Source organism: Melanotaenia boesemani, chromosome 7, assembly GCF_017639745.1.
Source record: "Melanotaenia boesemani isolate fMelBoe1 chromosome 7, fMelBoe1.pri, whole genome shotgun sequence".
NCBI classification, from domain to species: Eukaryota; Metazoa; Chordata; class Actinopteri; order Atheriniformes; family Melanotaeniidae; genus Melanotaenia; species Melanotaenia boesemani.
The window spans coordinates 31,183,658-31,199,538 of record NC_055688.1 but is presented as its reverse complement, the minus strand read 5'-3'; the positions used below and the strand labels follow the sequence as shown (position 1 = coordinate 31,199,538).

Genomic DNA, 15,881 nt, shown 5'->3' with positions numbered 1-15,881 from the left:
TCTCCAGCTGTGTCACGGACAGTTGGTATTGAACCTGGCTTCAGCTTCAAACGGTTGGCGAAGCCTGCTTTCCATGCCCCCATGTTGTGGAAACAGTCCTCTTTGAAATGCTGGCCACAGACATGCAAAACCTTTGGAAGTTTTCCGGGTACATTTCCTCCAAAAATAAAATTAATCCACTCAGTCCTCGTGGGTTCAGTGGGTGGAAGTAAAAAAACGTTTTCGTGTTCATTTATGCAGCCACAAACAGAACAGTGCTTCTGTCGCTTAGCCATGTCCGCTAACGAGGGTTGCCGAAGAGGGAAAAACACTGGGCGCTAGGTGATTTTTAGAGGGCGGGCTTTGAGAGCCGGTAGACGGGTCCATCGCTCTGTGGGGAGTGGTTATTGTCCCTTATGACGTCATAACGTACACGCTTTCAAACAAGCTCATTTCAGCGCTTACTTCCCTAGAGGTGGAGCAGGGGGGAGAGAGAGCGCCTGAAAGAGTTTCACACTTACGGGTCTCCTACACATGCGGGGGGACCAGTATGACTGTTCCAAAACCATTAAAAAGTGAATTTTGCATAATATGGGACCTTTAAAGGCAAAATAAGTAGCACTGACACCTAGTGTTTCAAACACATAGTGCACGAAAGTAATTCCGTCACGTAATTCTTACTTTGAAAAGAGAAAAACTTGACAAAGACATTGTTGATGTTGGAGACAGATTGTTCAGTGAAGCTTCCTTTAACCCTCCCAACACGAGAACATTTTAAATTATTTTTACAGAAAAAAATCCTAATTATTCAGCCTTTGAACTGAACCAAAGTAAATTATATTGGCTCAAGTGGTTAATTAGGTGAGTGATTATGTAAAGGGTCACTCTAAATTCTTCTTAGCAGTGAGTGAGTGTGTGGGTGAATGGTTGTTTGTCTCTCTGTGTTGGCCCTGCGATGGACTGGTGACCTGTCCAGGGTGTTCCCTGCCCCTTACCTGTTAAAATGCTGGGATAGGCTCCAGCTTACCCTCGACCCATAATGGATAAAGCGGTACAGATAAATAAATGAATGGTTAATTAATTAAGTTGGCAAGTACATCCAATTGGGATAACAGAATTGCATAAAGTTAAAACAAATTAATCACTGGAAATCCTATCCATGTTTTTTTCATGTTCATTCAAAAACTTATTTTTTGTGTATTCCCTCCACTCATATGACAATAGCTTAACATTAACCATCAAATGACCAAGGCAGCAGTATGAGACACAGCAATCTGAAAAATGAAATAGTATGTGGTGCATCAACAATGAAAAATTCAAATAATATATAAAAAAGAACAAAAAACGCCATATATTATTTATTGCACACAGCCTTATAGAATAAGAGTCACTAGGATAGACATGGACTACTTTACTTCTATAGCTTCACCGCTTCATTAACCGAATAAATCACACAGAACATAGATAAAAACTGATTTGATTGCTTAAGGTGTGGCTCTAGCTTCTGTATTTCTGATTAAGGATATATCCTGTAACAGGTTTTGATCCCCAAACACTTGTTCCATTTTAACAAAATGTCCAAATTATATTAAAAAAAACGTAAGCAGGTTCATCTCAACTCATCTCTGTGTGGACATGGCCTTAACTTTAATCACACTGACTTTGAACAGTCAAAGCCTTGGGATCCTCATGTGCTCTTTGGGGGCCTCCTTGGGGGTTAGGGTCCCCTCGTTTGGAACCATCACATATGGCCCAGGGGCTAAAACTGGTCTGCCAGCAGGTTCAATCTGGTCCAATCCAGTCCACTTGGTAAATGTGAAAACAGAAAACATTAACTGCAATTCCTAATTTGTAAATACATGAGGTTTAATTTTTTAAATGTTTAAAAATAAACATTTCCAATGCAGGTAGATAACTTGTTATAACTTAAAACATCTCACTTCAGTTTGTATGATGAGGTGAGTCAGTTCAGGTGGTGAGATTACCACACTGAAGTAGAAACTTGCATTTAAAATATATTCCAGCTCTTGCAAAGTTACTCTAATTATAATGTGAAATACCTTCTTTTTTTTTTTTTTTTCCACATACCTGTTGTCATGTCATCTGGTCCTCCTGATTTGATCTGCCTCTTTCTGCAACATCTTTGCTCTCTCTCTCTCTCTCTCTCTCTCTCTCTCTCTCTCTCTGTTGCTCCTTCTTGCTCTCTTCTGTGTGAGTGTTACCAGAAGCATTCCTTACTGAGGTCCTCCACACTTGCGGGCATTTAGAAATCCTGCTACCTGTTATCCATTAACCAATTATCTGTGAAACAACTTATGGCTGCTTGTGCTACCTAGTATGGCTGTAAGCGTTTGTAAAAATCAATCCTTTGCTTGTGTTTTTAAAGAAATTTCAGGTTCTTAGTGTTTTCTAAAAAATAATAAATTAAATGTAAACATTTTGATAGTGTACTTGTACTTCTCTGTACTAACGCATCAGTAAAATTCTGAAGTTTTTGTTATTTCTTGGTTATAATGTTATCTTTTTACTGGCCGGGCCCACTTGAGATCAAAATGCACTGTGGCCCCTGAACTAAAGTGAGTTTGACATCTTGGAATTAGAAGGCAAAGCACAAAGTTATTGGGAAAGAATCCTTCCTCATTGCTAAAACAAGGTCTGAAGCTGTCAGTTTATTGGCTTTGAAACCTGATATGTTTCTTTGAAGTGATCAAGTAGAGCACAACCTGGAATGAGTTACCAGTTTTACTGGTATGTCAATACTCTATTAATAGGCACCACCATGAAACACTGATCAGTGAGACACTGGAGAGGTCCCAGTGCAACATCAGAGGGGAGAGCCGAACTCTGGATATTAATCAAGAAGGGACATTTTTCTCCTGTTGACTTCTCATTTCTTTCCTACTAGTTCTTAGACAATAACATAATGTTAAATGCTGTTCTGTGTGCTCCAGAACAAAAAGCTAACAAGGCTTTGGGGGCAACTCAGATTTACCAAATATTGGAGCAGGTGATCATCTGACTAGATAACAGAAATTCAGTCCAAGGCCAAACAAACATTTTATTTTTCTTCAAATAAGAGTTGATATGAAAAAATTACTCCTTTTTATTTGCCAAGGTCTTTGTGGGAACATATGAGGCAACTGAAAGAATAACTCTTGTTTAACTTGTCAGAATGCACTCAACTCTGCCTTGTATCATCTCATAGCTTTTCATGGCTTAAAAAAAAACATGCATGTGTTTAAACTAAGAAAAAGCAAGAAAAAATGTTTCTTTGTTTTTTGTTTTTTTTTTTCCTTTTTCTTTGGGCAATAATAAAAAGAGTCAATGTTTTTAAAAGCTTGGTTGCGATAACAGTGAATTGCAGTATATAAAAAAATAATCAAATGGTCAAATCTTGAAACAGTAATGGAAAAACAAACATCTGCTTTTGGCATTAAATACACAAACCAAGTACAGAGGTGACTCATGCAGGTTAATTTCCACAAAATCTTAATAAGATTTTTTATAGTCACTGAAAAATTTTCTCAACCAACCAGTAGAGCAAGCAGTTAAAAGGTTAAGCTTATAATACATTGTTTTAACACCACAGATTAACCAGAAATCATAGAAATAATGTCATTAAAGCCCTTTAAAAGACTGATGTTTCATATCTCATGCTTAAAAATGACTAGTATTTTTGAGTTAGCTGCCGCAGGAGAATCCGCAGGTGTGTTAATACCAGTAGTGCATTAAAATTCTGACAAAGGCACTAATGTTAATTTGATGCTCCTGTCTGTGATGGGCAGGATGGTTTTCAAAGGATGATCACATCATTGTCTGGCTCTGTCAATGTTTATTGTATTTATTTCTCTTTTTTGTGCCCTTTCAGAGCCATGACAGCACTAACAAAACAAACCACAGAAACTAAAAGTTACAGTTCCCTTTATGGGACTCCAGTTTGATACCTGCATCTGACATCAAATAGAGAATCAGTGGGCAATAGGTAATTTTTTTCTGATGCGGTGGTAGCGGCGCTAATGTGGCACACCGGAAGAACATTCTTAATTTTAATGTGCTGCATTGCATCATCATCAAGTTTCTGTTTCCATGTGAAGAAAAAACCCAGGTGTGTCTGGGGACAGTTCGAATAGGCTCTAAAATTTTTCACAAAGCCTGGCATGAAACATCCAGACCAATATGTGGTTAATAACATTATCTATGCCAACCATAAAGAAAACAAAAGTGAAACTAAAACATTACCAGTCAGACAGTAAATGCAGGACATGGTTTTCAAACAGCATGAAGCTTAAAGGCTGCAAATGTTCAAGGAAATTTATCAGATTTAATTGTGCAATGTTTCAAATGTCATGAAGAACAATGACGGCTGTAAAACACATATGTGGAAGTGAGTAAGAGAGGACTACATTCCTGTATAAAGGCATGGAAAGTGAAGATGCTGGGGTTTTTTTTCTATGAAAAGTCAGAGGTATATAAGTAAGTCATTTAGAATCGCAGGAGTCTTATCAAACCTGGAAGTTGACAACAAGGTAAGAAGACTTTCGACTGGTTTGTTCACCAGCTCGCTTTCCTTATTAGAATGATAAAAAACAAGTTATTGGTTATTACAATTAGCTAGAAATTTTGCAACTTTGTGTTAAAAATAATTAATTTTTCTGCGTAAATATTACAAATTATATGACTTATTGTTGTATCAGCTGTTTGTACATTTATAGAGTAACATGAACATAGATCTCTAAATTAAAAAAAAATTATAAAAAAAATCTTCAGAGCAATTTTCTTGTTATTTAGATGCTTTAATTTATGTACTCATTAATCACAGAATGTTTAATGCTTTCTGTGCAAGGAGAGGTAATTTTCTCCCTCTTTCCCATCCAGATGAATTTGTCATTTTTCATCCTCATTTGCTCATTTGTGCAAGTAATTTCCCCAAATCCCAGGAGTTACTGGACTCTGCTGCCTAACAGTATGTTTGATGTTCATGATAATACACTAATACATAAACAATTTTACCACAACCTCTTTTCCAATCTAGTATGTGTAAATGTGTTTCCTTTTAGTTCTGGTTGTGGACGTGGATGGCACTCAGGGCCAGCAACCCTTGAGTTGCCTGGAGTTCCCAGAGGTGCTTCTGGGAAGAGACAACCAGAGCCATAACATTTATTGGAAGAAAAATGGAAAAGAGAGGGCAGAGAGGGGAAACTCATACCTGGTGCAACTGATTGAAAGCTCGGGAGGGGGCAACTACACCTGTCACAACACAGAGGGATCGCTCCTTAATTACACTGAGGTCCTAATCCGGCAGGTGGAGACCAAGAGATGGAGGATTCTAGTTAAAACGGCGGAAGGTAGGGACATCCTTTGTGGAAAAGCTGGTAGGACTGTGCACATTTCAAACTACTTCCATGGCTCAACTTTCTCTTGTTCTCCAATTTGTCTTATTAGAGGATTATTTAAAGTGCTCAGCTCAGAACTATAACGGAGATTTTCAATGCTCTTGGACCTGGCACAGCAGCCGTGTTGGCAAAGTGGCGTTTATCAAAGTTCGACGGTAAGCTCACAAACTGCTGAACAATAATTACAGTGTTCAGACTCATGTCAGAGTCAAGATTACACAGGAATATCCATGAACACCGACCTATGAAAGGGTTTTATAAAGTGGATCTTATGTCATTTGGAGGAGCCCGCATATTTAAAAGAAAAGATCTCATAAAAATAGTTCAGCTGTTACAGCTTCTTGGTATTCAGTGATTACTTCATCCAAATGAAATAAATTCTTGTCTCTTTCAGTGCATCTGATGAAAATAACACTCAGTGCTCTGTGGACGCCAGTAACCAGCATTGGATTTGCTCCTCAGTTCACAGTAACTTCAGCTGTTCTGTGGACAGCAACGGGCGTGGGATCTACTGCCGGGATGAGCAGCACTGCCCCTATGCTGAGGAGATTCAACAGATCCACATCACCATCGATGTGAGGACTGAGCACTTTCTGTTGGAAAGCTACTCCACACTCTTCTTCTTGTCAGAGATAGGTAAGTCTTACTTGTTTGTGTATCAGTGATATTTTTTTCTGCTTGTGTTTGTTTTCACCTCACCCAATGTTTTGCTTTCACCCCTTAACAGTGAAACCTGACAAAGTTATAATCGGTAAAGTCAACACTACAGTGGTAGAGTGGAGCTACCCGAACTCCTGGAACAGGCCCCACTCTTACTTCCCCCTCACCTTCCAGATTGCACAACTCAGGCATGGATGCAGAAAGTGTGATGACCCGTGCACCGACTCAAATCCTACTAAGGTAAGAGGAACTTCCAGACTATAAGTTAGATTTTACAGGAACAATAATATATAAATATATATTTATACATACATAAAACAATGATGTAATATTGTGTTTATTTTCTAGACAAGTGACTTCACAGACATTTGTCAGTATAAAGTGAAGCACAGTGCTAAAGCTGTGTGCGTCAGAGCGAAAGATGCTCTCTGCAACTCCCAGTGGAGTGAGTGGAGCCACATCAGGTCAGTCACATGAGATATTCAGTGGTTTTTCCCCCTGTAGTGCCTATCCAGTACCTTCAGTGTTCAGTTCAGTGTTCAGTCGTCAGTGTTTTTTCCCCCCATGTGACATGGGGGGAAGAAACATCCAGTAAGCCACAGCGTACACACCTACCCTGCAGCTGTTATCTTTTACAGGATCATTGTGCTACGTTCACTTTTTTGTTTCAACAGAGGTTTGTGCATTATGATGCTAAAAAATGTGTAAATAAATTATTTGGACATGTTTACAGATTGGGGAGAAACAAGAAGAACAAAAAGAAAAACTAAGAACCACCATAACAGAGGAAAGAACATCTCAACACTGGACATCATATCTACATATTCCTCTATGTCTTATTTATAACCTGTACTCACAGTAAATAACATATTGATTAATAAACAAATAAAATAAACAGTTTTCTTGATTTCTGCTGATCTATCCTCAGTAATACATTTTGCTCTTTTTGCAAGCTGTAACTAAAATCTGTTCTGGAAATTTAATGTGAAATTTCTACTGAAGACTTTTTTTTTTTTTTTTTTTTTTTTTGAATTCTGCATAAACTGTTTAATTTTTAATGAGGTTCATGATGTAGAAATAGAGGACAGCACACCTCTTGGTAATATATCAGTAGCTGTTTCTTATTTAAATTATTGTTCATTCAGGTTTTTTTTTTTTTTTTTTTTTAATCCCAAGCTTGTAAGGTGAGTGTGGCTTTTTGGAAGAAACTCTCTTCCTCTCTTTATGACTAATATTAAAGATGTTAGCAAACTTTGTCACATGCCTGTATCTGTTGTGCTTTCACTGTTAGCAGATGATATTTCCAACGTTTCATACCATGTTTCCTCCCATCAGCAGCAGGACGTCTTATCAGATACAACACAAAATCATAATTTTGGAGTGTTTTTAGAGCATTACAAAGAACATACATCAGCAAGCAAGCTTCAATTTTAAAATGCATCACAAGTCATATCCCTTATGCCCCATAACATAACAGAATAGACACCATGTGGCCCCTAAGAGTGGAGAGTAATATGAAAACTGAGCTCACACACAGTTCCTCAAACATCCCTTTGTGAAGGAAGCTTACTCATAGTTTACTTTTTATTGTGTTTTCAACGGTTAAATGATCATCACTGGACTCACACTCACATTGTTGTCTGACTGCAGACCTACATCACCAAACTTCCTAAAAAGTGTGGTTTTAGCATTTTAATGCTCAATGATGCTGATATTTTTATATAATAGTGACTCATGTTTTTCAAATGGTGTTTTTGCTTCTGCTAACATGTACACTTATACTTTTTAATTTTAATCTTATTTTACTTTTTATTTATTTTTATCTATTTCTGTAAACATTTATGAAATAATATTTCCTACTCATATAATAATATTGTGGCAATGATGGACAATGTTTTAGAAAAACTCAATTGCCTCTCGTGAATATTTGTCCTAAAAGGACAAAGAGGAAAGCTAAGAGAATCCTGGCAGAGAGCGATCACCCTCTGTCCTGTCAGTTTCAGCTTCTGAAGTCAAGAAAGCGAGTTCCTCTGGCTAAAGGTCCTTTCAATGTCTATCATTCCTTACTCAATAAAGAAACCATTCCACAGACGTTGAGTTGGACTGCTGTACTTTTACCTTTTACCTCTTAATGTTTACTTTTTATGTGTTTTACATGTATTTTTGTCACTTTTGTATTTGTGCTTTTATTGCACATATGCAATAGTGTATTGTGGAGGAGTGTGTTGTTTGTGTTGGTGAGCCGACAACAGTTTTTCACTTCGGTTGACAATGAAGATTCAGTTTAACTCAATTTTGTTCTATTATTTTATATACTTTTTTAGATTTAATAATGTATCTATCCAATTAAATTAAAGCAGGATAATTTTCTTCTCCTGTTTATCTCTGGTAAACATTGTAATTAAGCTCTTAAATAGCCCTGTAGTGGACACTGCATGACAGGGTTAACTGTAGTTTACTATGATTACTGTACTATAATTGTTTATTTGTCCTTTTCACTTAGTAGTGAAGTGAAACATCATCATCAACATTACGTTGTGCTGATGTCATGAGTTATTTTAAGTACTGCAGCAATTATAAAGTTTTATTATGGCCGTGATCATTTTCTGTTGATCACCAGTACCAAGTCACGAGTGAAGACATTTGTTGTTTAATGTGTTACCTGTGTTCTCATTCTGACGTCCTTTACATATTTCCAGGTAGTTATTTGTGGTTGTGTGAGAGTTTCTGTTTGACCTGTTTTCCCTGCAATAAAATAACTCATTTCCAGGAGACATCAGAATTGTTTTTTTCTACTTTGACACATTCATTTGTTATGCATTACCATTCCCCAGTATTAATAAATTATGTTTCCTTTTATTGAATTTACATATGTCCATTACATTTTAGAGAATATCACATAATTCTGTAAAAAAAAATTTAAAAAATAAAAATGAACAAACATAAACAACATACCATGAGATGAGATAATTACACATCTTACATATGCTCTGTTCATACTGATTCCATAAAATTTGAGAAACTGTACTAAACTGTGTTTTGGTGCTTTCTGTTTAGTACATTGTTTGTGACATTTCCATTTATAAAAACAGAACAGTGCTGTACTGTTTAGTGAAAAGAGTTAACTGTCTTTTATAAATAAACAGCAAATCCACACAACCTGAAATTCCATTTTAATTGTTCATGAATTTGGTCACACTGATAACCAACTTTCCATATCGCGTGTAGGAAAAGCCCAGACAGGCAACATCCCACCTACAAAGCAGTGAGCTGTAATTCAGTATTGATGAGTCTTTGGTCAGGAGGTTGTGATGAGCTCTCTCCCCACTTCCTTGTTGTAAAAAGCAGAAGAGGTTCAGTGATAAAAGTACTTTCGAAGCAAGCAGACAAAAAACGGTTAAACCAGACACTTCTGACCTTTGATGATTTAATGGCATACATGTTTTAGAGGGACAGGTTTTTTGATAAATGCAGCTACATTTTTCTTTCCATTCTGTCCGTGTGCATTGATCAGGTTTAGTGCTCGATGTTTAAAGGACTGTTTGTCTATTCAGGTAGTCTTTCTTTGATTTCTGAACACCATTTTGGTCATGTTACCCTAAAAGGGAAGTTTTGTTGTAAAACAGTGTTTCTCTTGAGGAAAATTCCTATTTCAGTTTTTTTCAAAGGCCAACAGGACACTGGGAATAAATTTACTACCTTTTTGGCTCATTAGAGGGCAAAAAGTCCTCTTCCAAAGATTACTATAACAACATTATAGACTTTGTGTCATGATCTCGGTTTTTGGTTTTGGTTTTAATGGTCTTATCATGTTTAGTTCAGTTTCCAGTTTTATTTTTGTAGTTTATTCCCTTGTGTATTATGTTTTGCTTTCCGTTTCCTGTGCATTAGGCCATCTGGTATGATTTGTTCATCCACACCACCTGTTCATCATTAGCCCTTCTGTGTATATATATGCCTTGAGTTTAATTTTTATGTTGCTAGTCCATTGTAATCTTCATGTATCATTGTCTTTATGCCATGTCATGTTTCACAGTGTTGCCTTAGTAATGGTTTGTTTTGTAAGGTTAGTTTTCATTTATTAAAATCTTATTCTGCCTCTGTCTGCCTTCTGCTTCTTTGTAAGCCTGCATTTGGGTCCTCACCTCATCCATGCTTGGAGTCCTGACACTTTTTTTTTTCACTAAAAACACTTACTCACTTCTAATCAAAACACCTAAGAAATGCCTCTTCAAATGTCAATTTGATCACATGATAGAAATGTTTCCATAAAAAGAAAACACAAAGTTATTTATTTTACACATAACATGTGATAGACGTGATTTTTTAAATAATAATAATAATAATAATAGCACTTATTTAAGTTTTATTTATCAACAACAACAAAAAAGAAAATTGAAATATAGTTTAGACTCACCTAGCATCAAAACATGTTATTTTATTTTTACATTTTTAACAGTGACATTGTGTAAGTAAATTGGCTTTTAAATGGTGAAAATTATTTGAATACTGACATATTTTGTTGTTAAATTAGGACTGAAGTTGACTGAAAGATCTGAGCAAATTTAAGGGGGATCAAATATCAATCTGTAATGTTTTTATGGTAGTTTTTGGGAGAGGACTTTTGTCTTCTATTGAACTAAACTGAGTGACCCATACGGGTTAAGGAATGGTGTCATCTGTCAGAGGCCTCAGCATTTCTATGATTATTCTACCAAATACCAACTGTAAAGACTTCTGCTATGTGGAAAGGAACCACAGTGATGTCTTCGTGCTCATCAAGTGATGAAGGTCTTAAACTTTTGTTCCTTTTCTTTTTTGTTTGATGCTAAAATATCTGCTCTAGAGCTTCCAGTAAACAAAGTCAGCCACATACATACAATAAGTAAAATATGTAAACAACAGCAAGCTGTGTGTTTATTTTAGGGTTTTACACAGTAGATGTTCCAACTGAAACTAAGAGATGGCGACTGATTTAGCAAATGAGCAGAGAAATGCTCAGAATGGCTTCCTGGAAGAAAACATTCACACCAGGATTGAAATCCATCCATCCATCCATCCATCCATCCATCCATCCATCCATCCATCCCATCCATCCATACCACTTGGTCCAATTCAGGTTGCGGCCAGGCTGGAATCCAGCAGGTTGCCAGTCCATCACAGACCAGGATAGAAATGTTTTCTGAAAGCAACCCATATCAGAATAACTAGTTTACTGTGACTAAAATTTAGCAAACTACTGTACATAACTTGACTCCATGGATCAAAGTATCTGATTTACCTTTAATTTAGTTATGCTTTAATTATGTCACATAAATTAATTTTTCAAAAAGTTTTTGTTTTTTTCACAATATTTGCAGGTATTTGTTATTTTGTATTCCCTCTGCGTGTGATTTACTGTATTAAAAATTACTGCTCAACAGAGCTGCTGTCTGGTATGACCAGAGCTCTCTTGGAAAAGAAATTTTAAATCTCAAGAATTTTATTTCCTGGTTAAATAAAGTTTTGCTCATTAATACAATATTGTGAAAAATTCTGATAAAACCAGGAATTCTTTACCAGTAATATAATTTTCCATCAACAGTACTCCTCCCGTGAAGGGTGGTGCAGGTGGAGAAAGGTGGAAGTCTGATATGTAAAAATGTTAACACATATGTTCTTCAAATTTTTCCAACATAGAAATTTCCTATTTGTAGTTTAAAGAGGCAAATCGATCTAGCAGATTTTTTCCAGTAAGGTGTCTATAATAAAGGATAATTCAGCATCATTATTGCATCCTGTCTATTTTCTTTTTTTCATTCTCCAGTCAGTAAAAGTCAGTCCCATGTTCTCTCTTGTCTTATCCCTTGCTCTGTCCCTTTCTCTTTCTTTTCTTTGCTTCTTCCAGTAATGTCTTCTTGTGTTTCTTTGCTGAATTAGCCACAGTGCATTCAAAATGGCCAATGTGTTGATATTCAGTTGCCAGTGTATGAAGCAGTGTCATGAAGCTAAATGCTGCAGCAAAGTGACAGCATCCTGGAGAAAAGAAGTTCTGAAGTACAGCTTCTTAAACTCTGGACACTGCAGAGCAATGACGGCTCCAGAAATGTACATATTGAATGTCACTGTGCCATTAAAATGAGTCTGAAACACATCTTTTTAAGGTCAGTAAGTTACAAAGTGCTACTTTAAACTAGGGCCTACATGCAGGCTAGCATAAGAGGTTATGCAGATGACTAGAACAAGAGTGCAATCAATAAAGTCCAGAAATGATCTAACACAATGAATCCAACTGAAAACATAAAATCACGGAAGCTTTAACAAAACAGGAGCAAACAAGCATGGCTAAACATGAAGATCAAAGAAAGACTTGGCAAGGAAACTGAGAGACTCAGTGCTTTGAGAAACTCAATAAACAGATATGCACATAACAATATTAGAGGGATTTTCTCATCAAATCCTCTATTTTCTCTTGAAAATAGGAACTTTAAGGAAAATGGTTCCAGTCAGGATGCTGATCCATAAGACTAAATGAGAAACATGATATGGAAATACAAGAAGCATATTAATAACTTGCCACTTTCAGTACCTCAATGTGGTTTGTATGCTCTTTCATTATATTTGTGTGCATTTACTGTATTTACCTCTTGGAAAGGGACGTCATAGTGAAAATATTTGTTTTATTTGAACCCTTTTCTTGTTCTCATAGGGAACTGAAATACTCAACCTAAAACAAAGACATTTATTCAATCAAAACATTAAAAACAAAATCAAGACAATTTGAAAGGTTCTGGTAAATCCCTGTGGAACAAACAAGAGATTTCAGTGTTTGTCACATGTGCTGCTTGTCAGTTTGGGAGGTTAAACTGGATTTGTGCTTTACGGACAGTGAAACATGAAAAAAAGAGAAACATGAAAGGACAACAAAACCAAAAACACAAGAACTAAAATAAAAATGATCTCATTTCACTAAAGAAAGTTTGACAAATCCCAACAATATAATGAATAAATAACATCTCAGAAAACACACTTTAACAGAGAAGAAATGCAAAGAAGTTTAAAAAAAATTCAAAAACCAACAGTAAAACAAACACATCAAGTCATTAAAACCAGACAAGGTTTCAGATAAACAATGAAATTTCACACAGTTCGACTTTTCAAAAAACTTTAAGTGAGCAGGAAACACATAATTTGATTTATAAAAGAGGTAGAAATCCATCATCCATCCGCTGACCTATTCGTTCCAGTGCAGGCAGAGATAACATTACTTTTTTTTATAAAGTAACCACAAATCCATTTTTGCTGACAGAACATATGTGAAATGACATTGTTCAGTCAGGTGTGTTGTACTTTACTTGTTATTTAGTTTTTGGCTTAGTTGTTGAATTTTGTACCTCAGCAACACAAAATTTATATCATGTGTAAACAGTTCCAAACAAGATCACTTACATTCAGATCTTCTTCTCATGAATCCACAGTTTATTGACCTTGCCCCTGTTTATTGACTGTGTTAATTAACGAACATGGAAAAGGCCTTTTGCACAGATGGCAATTATTCACATACCTGCCATGCATGTGCTTCATTTGAGGGTACAACTTCTGTTATGAATAAGGTGTTGTAATGTCACATTGCTGCCACTAGATGGCAATATTGCATCTCCAATGTATTTTTGACTGTTTGCGCTAAATGAAATGGGATTAGTCAAATGTGTTGCCTCCAGAAGTACAAACTGTAAATCATCCGTAATGTATACTAATAATATTTAGATCATAAATAACTAATATGAGCTTTGAGGATGTCCACCTATTTATTTATTTTCTTTGTTTTGGGCGAAAATTGTTTTTATTGTCACTAATATTTTTTATTATTATTTCCTCCCTTTGGGACATTACATTGTGTTGCAGACTAATCGAGGTAGTTCGAGTCAGTTTGTCGATTCAAATTGTAAATACCTCTCTTTCATTTTATGTAGATTAGAGAACATATCGCTAGACATAAGGACTATTCTTATCAGCATATGCCTAATTTTTAACGAGTTATTTTTTATGGAACTTCAATTCAATCAGGCCATTATTATCAGTCCAACCTTTTGATTTACGAGAACATCTGGTAGTTGTACAGAAGCGCCTCCAACTCCTTTCTCATCAGTTACTTTAAAAATGCCTGACAGAGTTTTAACGCAGGGGAATTTTAATAGCCTTCCCATATGTGAACCCTTGAACACGACTCGCACACTGACACACCTTTGCGTGCGCATTCTACAAGAGCTTAATGATCAAAGATATTTTGCACACCTTATGTCTGGATGCCACTGAGTTAGTAAATCACAGTATTAACATGGCTGGAACATCGGGCCCCATCTGATATCTCCGTTTAAGGATTCTGAGACAGTGATATTTGGGCTAACAGTGTGTGTGTGTGTGTGTGTGTGTGTGTGTGTGTGTGTGTGTGTGTGTGTGTGTGTGTGTGTGTGTGTGTGTGTGTGTGTGCAGGGATATAAATATATGCCACCCCAGAGGCCTCCTCCAGTGTTCGCGCTGGCCAGCATGCCAACTCAGGCAGACAGATCATGGAGAGGCCCGGCCGCAATCAAACAAATGTGCTGAAGGATAGCTCTGGACCTGTGTGGGTGTGCGCGCGCTCGCGCTTAATACCGACCCAGCATAAGCGGAGCTGGAGTGGGAAGGCCATTTTTAATCTCACTTCGATTTTATTTATCACTATTTATTGTATAGTGTACCGATATAACGCTCGCGTTTCCCGACCTGCAGCAGGAGAGGAAAATAAACAGCTTCAGACAATGATGGGATGATGGCTGGGCTTTCCAGCCTTCGCCTTTTATAACATTTTATCAGATTCCACAAAGAGTTAGTCTGCTAGTTGCTTCCTGCCACTTAAAAAAGTTAGTTTTTAGTGAAATGAAAGGAAACTTAGTTTTTAAACTTTTTTTTTTAGAAATGCAAAGTCGTAATTTTATTTGAAACTTTTTTCTGATCCTGATCCTCTTCGAGGTTTCAGCCATGCTTGATACTTATTCTCAGAGAAAACAACCTGATTAAAATATATATAGTGGTAGTACATTTAAACAAGAATTCTAAATAATAGATTAAATCAGTTCTTCGATGTAGTGATGAAGATCTAGTGAACATAGCCCCTCAGCAATATTCAATTTAATTTAGAAATGACTAAGTAATAAGAGACAACCAGGACTGATGAAGAACAGATCTACAAGCTATCTTTAGTTGTGCAGTTTTCTTGCTGTTTCGCGCCTCTGTGAGCAACCATGCATTTTTTCTTTCTTCCACATTTCTGTTGTTTGTCTCTATGCTTAGTTATTTTTGAGTAATTTTTTTCTTTCTTTTCTTTTGGACAGCGGGACGCGGACAGTTTAGCAACTAATCCTCATATTTATGTTGGATTCAGCACTCAGTCCCGCAAGATTTATGTAATGCATCCAATCAAAGCTAATTTCAAACCAACGGCTGTAAGAAAGAGGGGAAATGTGCGCAGCCGCTGCCAGACTTCTTGGTGAGCTGAAACTTTCTTAAGCTCATAAGCTGACTGAGTTGATGCTGGATGAGCGTTTGGACTGCTCCGCACTGATTCAGCTTTTGTGAGGAAAATACATCATTTTTGTTTCTTTAAAAACGTTTGAATAAAGTTTCTTTTTCACTGTAAAGTGGTTTTGGTTGCTGATTTTTAATTAATTCAACACTCATAAGTAAACACCATTAAATCTGCGCACAAGTTACCTCTGTTTCCTCTCCCTCTCCTCGTGCGTGCTTCTCGCATAATAAAGAGACAAAAAACATTTTTATCTGATGCAAAGTTAAACATTTGAGCGGTTTCTGTTTGCGCTTGTTTTTATA

At 36.5% G+C, this 15,881-nt stretch overlaps 1 protein-coding gene across 1 annotated transcript; it reads left to right on the top strand.

Moving 5' to 3' along the window:
• The first annotated feature begins 4,427 nt into the window (after positions 1 to 4,427).
• il12ba (interleukin 12Ba) lies at positions 4,428 to 7,020 on the top strand. The gene is made up of 8 exons (XM_041990561.1): positions 4,428 to 4,505; positions 4,855 to 4,942; positions 5,037 to 5,324; positions 5,422 to 5,527; positions 5,767 to 6,008; positions 6,100 to 6,272; positions 6,381 to 6,496; positions 6,766 to 7,020. Exons 1-8 carry the CDS (start codon positions 4,431 to 4,433, stop codon positions 6,800 to 6,802), a joined length of 1,125 nt encoding a protein of 374 aa, XP_041846495.1. The 5' UTR covers positions 4,428 to 4,430; the 3' UTR covers positions 6,803 to 7,020.
• The last annotated feature ends 8,861 nt before the right edge of the window (positions 7,021 to 15,881 follow it).